Source organism: Aethina tumida, chromosome 1 (assembly GCF_024364675.1).
Source record: "Aethina tumida isolate Nest 87 chromosome 1, icAetTumi1.1, whole genome shotgun sequence".
Classification (NCBI taxonomy): Eukaryota; Metazoa; Arthropoda; class Insecta; order Coleoptera; family Nitidulidae; genus Aethina; species Aethina tumida.
The window spans coordinates 10103009-10117335 of record NC_065435.1 but is presented as its reverse complement, the minus strand read 5'-3'; the positions used below and the strand labels follow the sequence as shown (position 1 = coordinate 10117335).

Here is a 14327-nt window from a genome sequence, read left to right as displayed (position 1 = left end):
AAAATTCAAACAGATATATTGAATTAGTACTATTTCTTAAAACTAATAATGAGTTTTACCTCCATGGTGATCCATAAACTCATTAACTTGTCTTACCATTGATCTAATTTCATCCTGAAGTACTTTTTATTTTATAGCATCTCTACTTGAACCTTAAGATCAGTCAAAATATGTGATGGGAGAGCTGAATTTTGAGGTTTTCTGTCTATGAGGTCCTACACCTTTTCAAACAGTGATAATTCTGAAGATCTTACTGGTCATAGTACCAAATTTACATGAATGTTGCTTCAAATTAACCCTCGCAATATGAAGTTGACTTACCCTGTTGGAAAATTGGATTATGAAGTGTCCTAAAGTTAGGCATCAATTAGATTTCACAGTTTTTTGGATGTATTGCTGGGTTGTCAAATTATCTTGGTTTTTTATATAGATCTAATCAATACAATTAGGAAACATCTATACTCAGTGGTTGGAAAATAAAAATTACAGATCTACTGGTCAGATTCCATTGATTTTTTGTATACAGTTTGGGGAAATTAAAAGTACTAAATGACAGAAAATCCAAACAGAAATATTGAATGTATTGATTAGTACCATTTTTTAAAACTAATAATGAGTTTTACCTCCATGATGATCCATAAATTCATTAACTTGTCTTACCATTGATCTAATTTCATCCTAAAGTTAAACCTGAAAATCAGTCAAAATATGTGCTGGGAGAGCTGAATTTTGAGGCTTTCTGCCTATGAGGACCTACACCTGTTCATACAGTGATAATTCTGAAGATCTTACTGGTCATGGTACCAAATTTACATGAATGTTACTTCAATTACGCAATTTAAAGTTGGGTTTATCCTTTCGGAAAATTGGATTTTGAAGAATCCTAAAGTTAGGCAGCAACTGGATTCCATAGTTGGATAGTCAAATTACCTCTAATAAAAATTAAAGATAACTCTAGCTATTCAATGTAGACCTGAAAACAAAAGAATGGAATGAGGATTTCAATTTTCATCCCACAGCCGTGATTCTTTACACCACTCCACTCTTTGATGACGATGTTGCAGAACTAAATTTCTGGGATCAACTAAATTCATGACCTCCAACAATTCCAGACATATCTTCTACTCCGATTCGTCCCATCATATTCACTTAGATGACTTCGTACCGTCACATTTGAAATGAATAAAAGAATCCTTTCTACCCATCTATTTTTATCACATGGACAAACGTACAAACCAAATTTCGTTAAAATCGGACCACCGGCTCAACGTGATCTACTTTCCGTGTCACTAAGCAAAATTTAAAAGCTCCAAAATGCAATAAAAACGGTTTAATAATGAACGAGCCTTTTAACGTAAAAATCAATAGGGTTTAGTGGGTAAATTAGATTACATTACAACAAATTAACCTTCACACTTGGCATTTAAAAACGTTTCAGAGCTTTGTTGTGTTTTGCTTTCGTTTCTTTTAAATTAACGTCTGCCACAATTACGTCCATAGACGTCGTAGTATGTTCAGATTGTTATCACGTTTTTGTGATTCAGTGCGCCCTAAATTATACGTGTAGTTAAGAAGGTCAGAAAAATCGATGGACTGTCAAGAACCATGCGAAGAGCTTTTGCATACCCCGTATTCAATAAAGTCAGTCACGAAACTTAATTATAAAATGGACGGGACGTAAAAAAGCTTCGTGGCTCGAAGCTTGTAATTTACTAAATATGTGACACAAAACAATGCCGATAAGTTTGTGTGAAGCGGGGACCGTGCTAAAATAGCACACTGAAAACTAACTGTGTAACTTTGCAAGTGTTGTTTTGACAATATATTAATTGTTTCGGGGAAGCTTTAATCACTACACTTGTCGTTGTAATCTGTCTTACATTCATAATTATGTTCACCAGTTTTATGTAATGTTTTAGATGTAAAATGTGCTTCCAGAATGACTTGTAAAAAAATATTTTTAGCAGATAATAATGGCAATTTTTCTTTAGGTTCTGGTAAGTCGTACACCATGATGGGTTCCCAGGAGCACAAGGGCATAATACCAAGACTGTGCGACACACTATTTGACCTAATTGCAAAACAACAAAGCTCCGAATTGTCGTACAAAGTCGAAGTGAGTTACATGGAAATATACAACGAAAAGGTCCATGACTTGTTAGATCCACAAACGAATAAGCAAACGTTAAAAGTACGAGAGCATAACGTCCTAGGACCATACGTAGACGGATTATCTCAGTTAGCGGTCACATCGTTCAAGGTACAACATTAAAAATTTATGAACTTCTCCCGACGAATAAATAACTAATTACCCGTCCGCTTTCTTCAGGACATTGACAATCTGATGGCCGAGGGCAACAAATCCAGAACAGTGGCCGCCACTAACATGAACAGCGAATCGTCCAGATCTCATGCCGTATTCACTGTTATTTTAACGCAAACATTAACCGATAGCAAATCCGGCGTTAGTGGCGAGAAAGTAAGTCGGATCTCGCTTGTTGATCTGGCGGGATCTGAAAGGGCTGTGAAAACGGGAGCTGTTGGTGACAGGTTGAAGGAGGGCTCCAACATTAATAAGTAAGTAATTGATTTGTCTTAGGCCGTCAAAAACGTCCAGTTCAACATTTATTAAGCCTCATCATCAGATATGTTACGACAATAAAGCTGCCACTGTGTTTATTCGTGTAAAGTAAATCAATTATCACTTCCATTTAATGTAAGAGATAAACAACTCCAAGGTTTTTTTTAGTAATCTGTTGATGTAGGTAGAAGTTATCTGTTACAGGATGCTTTAGTTCCATTCATAATTCAATAAAGCTGACTTTGTTTCATTTTAGATCCTTGACAACATTAGGTCTAGTCATATCTAAGTTAGCTGATCAGTCTGGTGGTAGAAGTAAAGATAAATTCGTGCCATACAGAGATTCTGTATTAACATGGCTACTGAAAGACAATTTAGGTGGTAATAGTAAAACTGTTATGGTAGCTACAATATCACCAGCAGCTGATAACTACGAAGAGACTTTATCAACTCTTCGTTATGCAGATAGAGCTAAACGTATAGTCAATCATGCTGTGGTTAATGAAGACCCTAACGCTCGAATAATTAGAGAATTAAGGCAAGAGGTGGAAGCTCTCAAAGAGATGTTGAAACACGCAACCGTAAGCCTTTCAAATACTTCAACTTCTTGTTTATTATAAACTGTTTTGTGTTGTAGGGTTCCCCCATTGGTGAAGTCGATATTCACCAAAAGCTTACCGAAAGCGAAAAGCTTTACAACAACTTTTCGCAGAGCTGGGACGAAAAAATTAAGAAAACTGAAAGGATACAAAACGAAAGACAACAAGCTTTAGAAAAGATGGGCATTAGTATACAAGACTCGGGAATCAAAGTAGAAAAGAATAAATATTACCTAGTTAATTTAAACGCCGACCCTTGTTTGAACGAAATGTTGGTGTACTACTTAAAAGTAAGTAAAAGTATGTTGTCTCCACTGGATGAAGTATTAATAACTCCCAACCTTTCAGGATGTTACCGTGGTAGGTGCTAAAAGCGATGGAACAGACATAGAACCAGACATCCAACTAGAAGGCTTGGGAATCCAACCCAAGCACTGCATTCTTTCCATAAAAGACAGCGGCTTATACATAGAGCCTTGCGAAAACGCTCGGTCGTTCGTGAACGGTGCCCCAGTCACATCCAAGACTCCTCTAACTCGTGGTGACAGGGTGGCCCTCGGTAACCACCACTTCTTCAAAGTAAACTGTCCGAGATCCATCGCGTCCGAGCCACAAACGCCGGCCCAACCCATCGACTACAACTTCGCCCGCGACGAACTAATAATGAACGAAATGGGCAACGACCCCATTCAAGCTGCCATTGCCCGCCTGGAGAAGCAACACGAGGAGGACAAGCAGTCCGCGTTGGAGAAACAGAGGATGGAGTACGAAAGACAGTTCCAGCAGCTTAGGAACACCATGTCCCCATCCACACCGTACCCCCCTTACGCCTACGACCCTCTCAGAATTGGCTTGTGCAAAACGACGCCGTGCACGCCCACAACTCAGATGCGCGTGGAAAAGTGGGCGCAAGAAAGGGACGACATGTTCAAGCGCAGCATCGGACAACTAAAGGACGACATACTGAAGGCCAACACCATGGTCAAGGAAGCCAACATCCTTGCCGATGAAATGAAGAAGGAGACCAAGTTCAGCGTCACCCTCCAAATACCTCCGGCTAATTTGAGCCCCAACAGGAAAAAGGGGTCGTTCGTGAGCGAGCCCGCCATCATGGTGAAACGCAACTCCAGCAGTCAGGTGTGGTCCATGGAGAAGCTGAGCAACAAGCTGATAGACATGCGGGAGATGTACGAGAACAAGAACAGGAACGTGATGGACTCGCCGGACATGAAATGGCCGGACCCCTTCTTCGAATCGCAGGAGAACCACAACTTAATCGGCGTGGCCAACATATTCCTGGAGTCGCTGTTCCACAACGTCACCCTCGACTACCACACGCCGATAATAAGTCAGCAGGGCGAAGTGGCGGGACGGTTGCAAATTGAAATCAGCCGCGTTTCCGGCACGTTCCCGCAGGATCGGATGTGCGACGCCGGGATGGATGTGTCCACCGATTGTTACGAGGACGACATCCAGGACAACAACAGTGTGCAAATACGTGTCCACATCAAACAGGCAACCGGATTGCCTTTAACTCTATCGAATTACGTGTACTGCCAATACAACTTTTGGAACCATCCCTCCACCATATCAGTCCCACACAAACAATCCAAGCAGGAAAGTGCGACGACTGTGGAGTTCGACCACGAAGAGATCTTCACGTTCGCCCTAACGGAGGAGTTCATTGAACATTGTTCGGAAGGTGCTTTGTCTATCGAGGTGTGGGGCAACAGAAGCCCCGGCTTTTCCAAGTGCAAACCCGGCTGGGAAATAGAACAGAAACAGGCCACCGCCAGGTCTTTGTTGGACCGTTGGCAGGAGCTGACCAGGAAGATTGAACTCTGGGTTAACATACAGGAGCTAAACGACGTAGGAGATTACAGTGCCGTCGAAGTTATGCTAAGAAACGACATGTTAACTGGGGGAATCTACCAGTTGCGACAAGGCCAACAGAGGCGTATACAAGTTAGAGTAAAACCGGTTTCTAATTCTGGTACTTTGCCCATAATTTGCGAGCAAATCATCAAAATAGACGTTGGTGCTGTTTTGGTCAGAAGCAGGTTACAAAAGCCGCTAGATTCATACCAGGAGGAGGACCTGGTTTTGCTGAGAGAAAAATGGAACGAAGCCTTGATACGAAGACGGAACTATTTGAATGTCCAACTGCAAAAACTGTCTGATAAGCAAAACAAAACGGATCAGGAGGTTGAAAGGGAGAAGAGCTTGATGGAACAGATTATTACAATAACGGAGGAATCAAATGAGATTTACGTACCGAAACCTGGTACTGGAATACCCGGTGCGCCAGCCATGTGGAGTCCTCCTCCAGGCATGGAACCCCACATACCAGTCCTTTTCCTCAACTTAAATGGTGAGGTTTTTGTAAATTTAATTGGATTTTATTCACTGTTGTGTTGTTACAGCTGATGATTTATCAACAAGTCAGACAGGAGAAGAAATATCACTTACTGGTGCCAATTCAATATTGCCTAAGGAAAATGGCAATGAATTCTATTCGTTACAAATACTTAACCACTTAGAAAAAGATGTAGGTGCTGTTGCAAGTTGGGACTCCTCTATACACAACAGCCCCCATTTAAATAAAGTCACTGATGGTAATGACAAAAAATATAACAATAATAAATTAATAGCTAAATAATGTGTTATTCCCATTTTAGCCAATGAAAGAGTGTACATGATCTTAAGAGTAACAGTCAGACTATCTCACCCAGCTCCAATGGATCTAGTTTTGAGAAAGAGATTGGCGTTAAACATTTACAAACGACAAGGGATGATGCTCATAGACAAATTCAAGAGGAAAATTGTTAAAACAGACCCATTTGTGCACACCGGAGTCACATACTTGGTTGTTTCCAATGTACCCAAAGCTAGTGAGGAACTGGAAGACAGAGAAATTTTAGCCCAACTTGCCGCTTCCGGTGAAGAAAGTAGCGAAGAAGGCGAAACTTACATAGGTACTAACTGGATGAAACAATTGCTCTGTGTAACACGTTAAAATAATTAATTTTTTAGAAAAATATACTCGTGGGGTAAGTGCAGTAGACAGTATCCTCACTCTGGACAAGCTGAGGCAAAGCGTGGCGGTTAGGGAGCTGTTACAAGCCCAAGGGCAGCATGCAATGAGGAAAACTGTTAGTGTACCAAACTTCTCTCATGTAAGTACTTGTTACTGTTATATTATTTTAATTAACCGGTGATTGTTTATGCTGCTTAGACTTTGGAAAACAAGAATGGGGTACGACTACTAACGTTTTAAATTGTTGAGACAAGTACCAGTACTAAATGTTGTTTCTTTTTTAGTTGACATCGAGATTAGATTTGAGTTCGGACTCATTGCATATGTCACGTTCTGAGAGTGTGTCAGAGCTAAGCAGTGACTTAAGTGTTTTGGGTAGGTCAAGAAGCAGTTTTGGCAAAGAGACGGAAGGAACGCCAACCAAACCGTTTGGAGGGCTGGGTAAGTGTCTTAGCTGTAGGGTTTTGTTCTGTGCAGTCGACGCTAAACCAATTACCTCAAATAGAGTATACGGACGATAGCTACTAGAACGAGTTAATTATTATTATATAGGTTTTAAAATAGAACAGATAATTGTTGTAACTTAGACAACTTGATTCCATATCAAGCCAGGCTACTTAACTAATATTTTTGAATTTTTTTGTGCGACCACAAGGCTCCATTCTTTCAGGTAAAATGGAGGCTTGCTTATTGAGTTTGCTCTAGGTGGAACATAAAATGATTGTTAAATATGAGCTTGACTTAATAACACAGATTTTGAGAGCTTGTATATAACAAGTGCACTTTCTCTCAAAACTGTGTTTGGAACTGTAGATGTTAGTAAAAATGTAGATACGAAACGACAGCATGGTTTTGGTTATAATTTGCCATTTTAGTTCTAGCTTTACCATACTGAGTAAACTGAGTCAATAAGCTGAATCATGCAGATCGTATGATGCAGTAAACGAGCTTTGAACTATAAAACCATAATGTGAGATCAACATCTCTTTCACACTACCATTCATTCCCATATTACTGGATTTTATTTTAACAAATTTATTTATTATAGTTTAACAGATTAATCAATGAATAATGAATTTTTATTTAACTGAATATTTTTGTTTTATCCATATTGATTTTTATTTTGAGTTCAATCTTTCAAACCTAACAATGTGTGAATGGTAGTGTATTAAAAAAAAAAGATAACTTGTAAATTTATTGTAATAAAGTCACAGAGACTTACTTAAAATAAATGTTAAAAAATCCGCTACAGACTGCGGCATTTAGATTTAACATTATTATAAGTAAATTTACCTTTACCCATTATAAAAAGTCGCGAGCATCGTGAGCATGCGTAGTTGAAATTAGCAACAATAAATTATACTGAATGACTGACTTAGGTTCCAAGCAAAAATGATTTTACTTCTGACAGTATTAGAGTTGATTCGTCTTATAGATTTTGAGAAATAACTTGTTCTGTAAACTTTAAACTTTGTTTAATTATCATCTTAATATCTAAATCACCTCTTGTTTATATTATTTGATCTTTTTCTTCAACACTTTTGCCTTGAAAACTATAAAGATGGTAACTCTAATATTTGTTGAAGTATTTTCATGATGCCCTTCGAACCTACCATGCCATTGGGTATAAATCAATTAGAATACGTCCGACATGTACCAATTGGCAATACCTGCATGATCTGTTACCTGTTAGAATAAACCACGTCTCTTTGACTTTAAAATGGTACATGTATCATTTTAAATGTATAAAATACCGTTGGAAATGTAGAAAATGTGGTAAAAACAATGAACATACAACGCACGAAGACGCAGCTGTTGGAAAAGAACCATACCCTTATGATGTTTTTAATATTTCAGCCCGACCGACGTTCTTAAATCTCAACTTAAATTTGAATTCCCTAAGATTACAGCAGCCTTCAGCAGCAACAAAATGTACGTCAAACAGTATATACATCGTAGAGGTTTATTAATTTTATTTACACCGCACGTTTTTGAAATTTATTAGTTTTTTATTATTTATATTTATGACATTATTTTGTTGCTTTATGTTGGTGTTGTTAATTTTGATTAAAATTCACCTCCATGACTCTTACAATGTTTTTTTTAGTGAGCATGGTATCACCAGCCAATAACAAACTAAGAATGACCACGTTACATGAAGAGCAATTGCCACTTCCACGGAAACATTCCTTAGACTTACTTCATGATGTCACCATTGAAGAACAGTCGGAAGAAGGTCAAGATGACAAATATAACACTCATGTAAGTATTTTAATCCCATTGAAAGGACAGTATTCTAAAGGTTTTGCCTCAGGTTACTCCAAGGAGTAAGAATTCCATAAAAAGAACTCTTCCACAGTCGAGAACGTTGGATTCGTTGACAGAGCTGGCACCCAAGACCAGTACTCCATCGGCCACATCAAGTGGTTACGGTTCCCAAGCGGTTTCCTCAACAAACCTGTCCAGCGACGATTCCTTATCACTGAAAAGCATAAGCGTGGACGAAACCCCCGACTTCGAGCACCGAGTACCCTTAAACCTGGACCTGGAAGCGGTGACCGAAACCATCGACATCCACGACGACCACTACACCGAACCGACCAAGGAACAACACAAAAACGACGAGAGCTCGGACGAGGTGCTGGCCAACGGATTGGAAAACGACACAAATCAAAACCCAAAAAGTGACCTTAACGAGTCAAGTTCGGTGATCAAGACGAACCTGCCCGGCGGCCGGGTGGTCAGACGCAAGAAGACCACCAGCAAAAACCAGCAGCGGTCGTCGTTCCCGCAGGCCAAGCCCAATCTGAGCGAGAGCAGGGCGGCCAGATATTTGGAGAACAGCCTGGCGAACTTGTCGTTCTCGCACGACGACGGCATGGACAGTTCGACCGATCGGCTGGAGGAGGAGGACAGCACGTACGGCTCGCGACCGGACTTAACCAAAATATCAGATGTTCCCGTCCCCGAATGGGTCGTGCTTGGCGAAAGCGTCCTCATCCGACCTTACAATTCGTCCGGAGTGGTCGCCTACATCGGCGAAACCGAATTCGCCAACGGTACTTGGATCGGCGTGGAGTTGGACGCCCCCAAAGGTAAGCTTCAATGAACACCACTTCGGTGACTATATAACATATATTGACGCGTTGTAGGTAAAAATGATGGAAGCGTACAAGGTGTGAAGTACTTTGAATGTAAGCAAAAGCACGGAATGTTTGTCAGGGCCGACAAACTTATTTTAGACAGAAGAGGTAGAGCCATGAGGCAAGACAAGGCGGAGGCTTTGGCAAACAGTCAAAAAATTTTAAACAAAGGTACGTAACTACCTAAGTACCACTTTACAAGCAATAACTATTAATTTTTTTACATTTTAGATACATTACCAAGATCTCGATCACGTGGTAATGGTTTAAACAACATGGGAACCCGTGTAACAAAAGCCAAGTAGGCATATTAAACATTTTCATCCCTCCCACAAAATCCACCCCTATATTGCCGTGTGTTACGACACATATTTGATGTTTGTGCCGTCCATTTGACATGGCATTGTGTTATTTCATCCTTGCCATTAACATGATAGTTTCACACCTGTAATTGCTATTTGGTTGCACTATTATTGCCTTTAGAATTAAGTTCAGCCAGACATCTACCTCTTCGAGCCTTAATTTGCATTTACGTCGGAAAATGTGAGGTCACATCATAAAAATATGTATAGAGAACGAGATAGGAGAATGTTAATGTAAATACGTCCCTCTCTCTTTTATTTTTAATGAGAATTAGCCAATCACATGTGACGTTGCAGCTTTCAGATTAATTGTAAATTGTTCTGATTAAGGAAACTGCACAAATAAAGTGTGTGTTCTGTTACTTGGGTTCACTGAAACAAACCATTCATTTTATATATCAAGAGCACGTAAATTGACCGCACGGTGCTACGTTAACAATCAAAACTCACCTTAGGCTTCACACCAGGCAATACTGATGTACTTTGCAAAGCGACATATTTAAAAGCATATATATATACATATACATATACATATATATTTCTATTAGTAAAAATTACCGGTGATACATATGTTGTACAAATACATCATCATTGCGCAAACTCACAAACCTCCACAGCTTCGTAAGTGGAGGTGGTAAGACGCTCCTTACCAACTCCATTTCAATGTGAAACATTAATATAATGTAATTTTCTCTTCAGTGGCGACTAATGGACCACGGCATTTACGTTTCTTGATATATTGTTGGGTTTAGGCACTAAATAATTTTGTGTTTTGTTTCCTCTATGAAATGTTCTCGGCTTTTTTAATTTAAGCATTTCTTTCTGTGATATCGCTGTTAGTTTAGAAAGAGCACTTTTCAGTTTTCACTCCGGTAGTGAGTTTATAAAAATATTTTGTGTGCTGTAAACTGAACAGGTATAGAGTATGTAATTGTTATAGAAAGTAGTCTACAAAAAGTATTTATCTATTCTGTGTGTAGTAGAGTACTAGAATAAGATACCTTAGGTTCAATTATGGTAATTTATTTTATTTTTTACTCTTAATTGAAGACTGCAATTTGGACAGCCAAGTCTTTTAGCTACAAATTCATGAGCTCAATCGTAGATCCTCTAGTTTTTAGGCAGCTTCGTTTAGTCTCACTAGACAACAATATACAAATCAAACATCTCGTCAGAGAAAGTTTTCTAAATATATTTTTATATATCTATAAGGCATATAATATCTATATCATATTTTCACTTATTAAGCAATACAGTTTTAGTGTTTAATATTTGTTGTGTACATTCTGTTTATTATTAAACAGTTAAGTGATTAAATAAATTAAGTGATACAAGAAATAATGGGAAATCTATATCAATAACTAAAATGTGTTTACCAACACCCTCGTTCTACTTCTACTTACGGGGGTTGTTACAGTTTAAACTTGTTTTGTTTATTCAACTTTCTATGTACCTACCCACCTACATATAACTGTAATTCTGCCTTACTCATTAACAAACACTTTATGTTGTACATGTTTAGTTTGTAATATAATATAATAATTTATTAAATACATAATTAAGCAAAAGTTTTCTCATTTAAAGCAATATTGAAAAAGAACAATACATTCCAGAAGCATTTAATTAATTCATTTGTAGCTAAATTGGATGTATCAAATTGGTATTGTCAAGTAGTCACTAGAACATTCCATATGAAAATTAATGTGAAAATTATGCAATATTATCTAGTCTTTATAATTTCTTTCTTCTTGCTCAGTGATTGTGTTGATCACCCTGAAAAAGGTTTAGTCGTCCAGTCGAATGGATCAGAGTCCAATTGACAGAATAAATACTAAACCTACCATGTCCAATTAAAAAATAAAATCTGTCCAGATTTGGTATTTATAGTATATAAATAATGGTATAGTTATATTAATGTTTTCAACATCAAATCGTATATTGTGCAAAAAAATATATAATTAAAAGGACACATCTAAAAGGAAAAAAACAGCAAAAACGATGATCTTACTTTCTGACACAGTTGCCACTAAAAGCTGATGTCCGGCAACCGTGCGGAAATAAACTAGTTTCCTTCGGCCAAGTCAACATCGAGGTTCTCAATTTTGCCTCCGATCAAATATTCAAATCAAACAAAAAAAGACCCGCACATTTTTGTTTAATCAATCGTGTAGGAAGGGCCTAACGCAAGTCTAGGTTTTCTTTGCGAACGATCGACCGGCAAACATTTAAGAGACCTTAGGTTCATTAAGACGATCATAATGCAGCTGACTTCTTTGAATATTTTGGAATCAAAAATTGACGGATGATTATATGTACCGTTTATGTGTTCGCTCCCATTTTAAAAATAAAAATTTATCGACTACACTTCTCTCTGACAGTTTTTGGCTCCAAGCGAGGCAATTATTATGTTTCAACAAGTGCTTTAACTTAATTTCGTGAACTAATGAGCAATATAAGTCAGCGAATGAGTTTTTGTTGTTTTCCAGCTATTTTAGTCTATAATTCTTCACTTTAGAATAGAATTTAAGGATTACTTGTATTATAGTCAATCCCCCATGTAATTATAAAAAACACCAATAAAGTACTTAGTTCTGTTTTCGTCCCCTTATAGTATCTGCTAGTAATATATTTTGGATTAAAACATTAAAATTCCAATCTATATTTTTAATCACTTGTAAATTTGAAACTATGTAAATAAAGTCATTTTAATAACCTTCTTTATAAAAATAGGACGCTTGTATTATTATTTTTTTTTTACTTGATCTGGGTTTTGTTATATTATCCCTGTGTAATTTAGCTTCAAGTTGTAATTTTATAGTTGATAAAACATTTTATATGTTATGTACATTTTTGTTGATTAGTTGAAGATTAAATTATTTTAATTTGATAGTTTGACTAGTTTTAGAGTTTATTTGTAGCAGTTGTCCTACAAACAATTAAACAATATACAAATTATTAACAATAGTTTTATTATTGCCTTTTCACTATTTTTAACGGTTACAAAAGAGTACATATTTTGGTAAGTATTAAAATAGTGTTGATAAATGACTATATTCTTAAGTACATGATATTATTATATGTTAAATAATATTTTTAGGGTATATCTATGTAATTACAGATAGTTTAACAGATGCATCTGCAACTAGTTCTCTTCACACTCTCAAAATACATGTATTCCTATAAAAAAACACCATTAGACTTAAATAATATATAAAATGCATGATTACCAAAAGAAAGGCTGCCCCCAATATTAAAGCCTTGTTTCGTGTTGAAGTGTGGAAATCTGGACCTTGTACGTGTATGTTATAATCGTGAGCCAATTGATCCCATTGATGTATTATGGTCCCTACTTGAGTAGAACAATCAATGTTATAGATCTGTAAAAACAAAAACGTTCAACATAGTTTAATTTAATAATAAAAAGTCACAACTTACACAGAAGCTTTGATTTTTACTCAGAAGACAGCAACATGAGTCAGGTCCTTTTATATTGTACTGTACATTGCCATTTCTATCAAGTATGCTGAAACTTGTTTCCATAAACGACATGTTTTGTTCAATGCTTCCAATGTACTCATTTGTTTCGGCCCAGACTTCCATTTTCTAAACCACACAAATAAATAAAGGTATTAAGATATTAGTAAGTACCTACTTGCAAATAAAAACAAAAATTAAAACCACCACAAGCCAATCGCCTTCGGAATTCCATGACCTTTTGCTGAGACGGGTCGTAGATTGACATGACGAAGGACCTGCTTGAACCAAAACATCCCCTTTCACACCCTTCCGATGACTCCGAAGCTGAGTATATGGTCGCCCCCCTTGGTACCTTGATGTTGAATCTGTTTTCTCCTTGGTCTCTTAGCACTAAAACCCATTATTGGGTTTGTGAATATTAAAAACAAAGTACTTACAATTGGACAGTTCCACAGTTTGTTGTATGATAAAACTGGAAGACCCCCTCAGGAAATCTAAGCCGTGTAAGGGTGAGAAGCAACTCGTTTGTGATGTTTCCAGATCTATAACGGAGACTGGTATCGGTCTTCTACTTCCTGGATAATCGTCTGAAACCAGTACATTAATAATACGTTGATAAAATAATTTATGAAACTTACCATTGTTGGTGCTAGGCTGGGAAATCACAGGAGTGTAACCTTCTGAAAAAACAGGTAAAGGTATTTCTGAAAGGCAGACAATTGAAAGGAACACAAAGAATCGCATAAATTGTATAAATTCAACATAAATTGTTTTTTACCTTCTAAATTGTAGTGGGTATCCATTTTGTTAGAATTTCAATACATTTTTGTATATTCAATAATTTAAGATAACATGTCTATCTAATCTTCATTGTTTTATGAAGATAATATGACCCGAGATAAAATTACTAGTTTTATTATTGATTGGATGATAAATTAAACAATCAAAGGTGTCCTCTAATTAAATAATTTAAAATTTTGTAAATAACTAATTATAAAATAAACAAATTAGTCACTTTGAAAGCAGACAATTGCATAGATTGCATTTTACTACAAAAAATCTAATAAAGAAGAGAATTATAAAGTCATATATTATCTTATTTACACAAGAGCTTAGACGATATATAAA

General features: G+C 37.1%; 2 protein-coding genes across 4 annotated transcripts in view; one reads left to right on the top strand and one right to left on the bottom strand.

Annotated features, from left to right (window-relative positions):
* LOC109595075 (kinesin-like protein KIF13A) overlaps positions 1–12316 on the top strand; it is a 37749-nt gene extending 25433 nt beyond the window's left edge. Inside the window, exons 4-19 of one of the 3 annotated variants that reach the window (XM_020010352.2) lie at positions 1992–2260; positions 2330–2577; positions 2838–3162; positions 3219–3470; positions 3529–5551; positions 5604–5795; positions 5859–6155; positions 6214–6356; positions 6416–6436; positions 6502–6658; positions 6873–6887; positions 8075–8149; positions 8325–8479; positions 8532–9312; positions 9370–9531; positions 9592–12316. In XM_020010352.2, coding sequence (XP_019865911.1) covers positions 1992–2260; positions 2330–2577; positions 2838–3162; positions 3219–3470; positions 3529–5551; positions 5604–5795; positions 5859–6155; positions 6214–6356; positions 6416–6436; positions 6502–6658; positions 6873–6887; positions 8075–8149; positions 8325–8479; positions 8532–9312; positions 9370–9531; positions 9592–9665 — 5189 coding nt within the window. In that variant the 3' untranslated portion in view covers positions 9666–12316. The remainder of the gene's footprint in view (positions 1–1991; positions 2261–2329; positions 2578–2837; positions 3163–3218; positions 3471–3528; positions 5552–5603; positions 5796–5858; positions 6156–6213; positions 6357–6415; positions 6437–6501; positions 6659–6872; positions 6888–8074; positions 8150–8324; positions 8480–8531; positions 9313–9369; positions 9532–9591) is intronic. The other 2 variants (XM_049962325.1, XM_049962324.1) reach the window with 2 other exon arrangements.
* A 361-nt stretch (positions 12317–12677) lies between these two features.
* LOC109595053 (phospholipid scramblase 1-like) lies at positions 12678–14143 on the bottom strand. Its single transcript, XM_049962327.1, has 6 exons — positions 13838–14143; positions 13637–13786; positions 13375–13589; positions 13158–13325; positions 12950–13099; positions 12678–12899 (listed from the first exon to the last, which is right to left on the bottom strand). The coding sequence occupies exons 1-6, from the start codon at positions 13941–13943 to the stop codon at positions 12846–12848; spliced, it is 843 nt and encodes a 280-aa protein (XP_049818284.1). The 5' UTR covers positions 13944–14143; the 3' UTR covers positions 12678–12845.
* Positions 14144–14327: the final 184 nt, after the last annotated feature.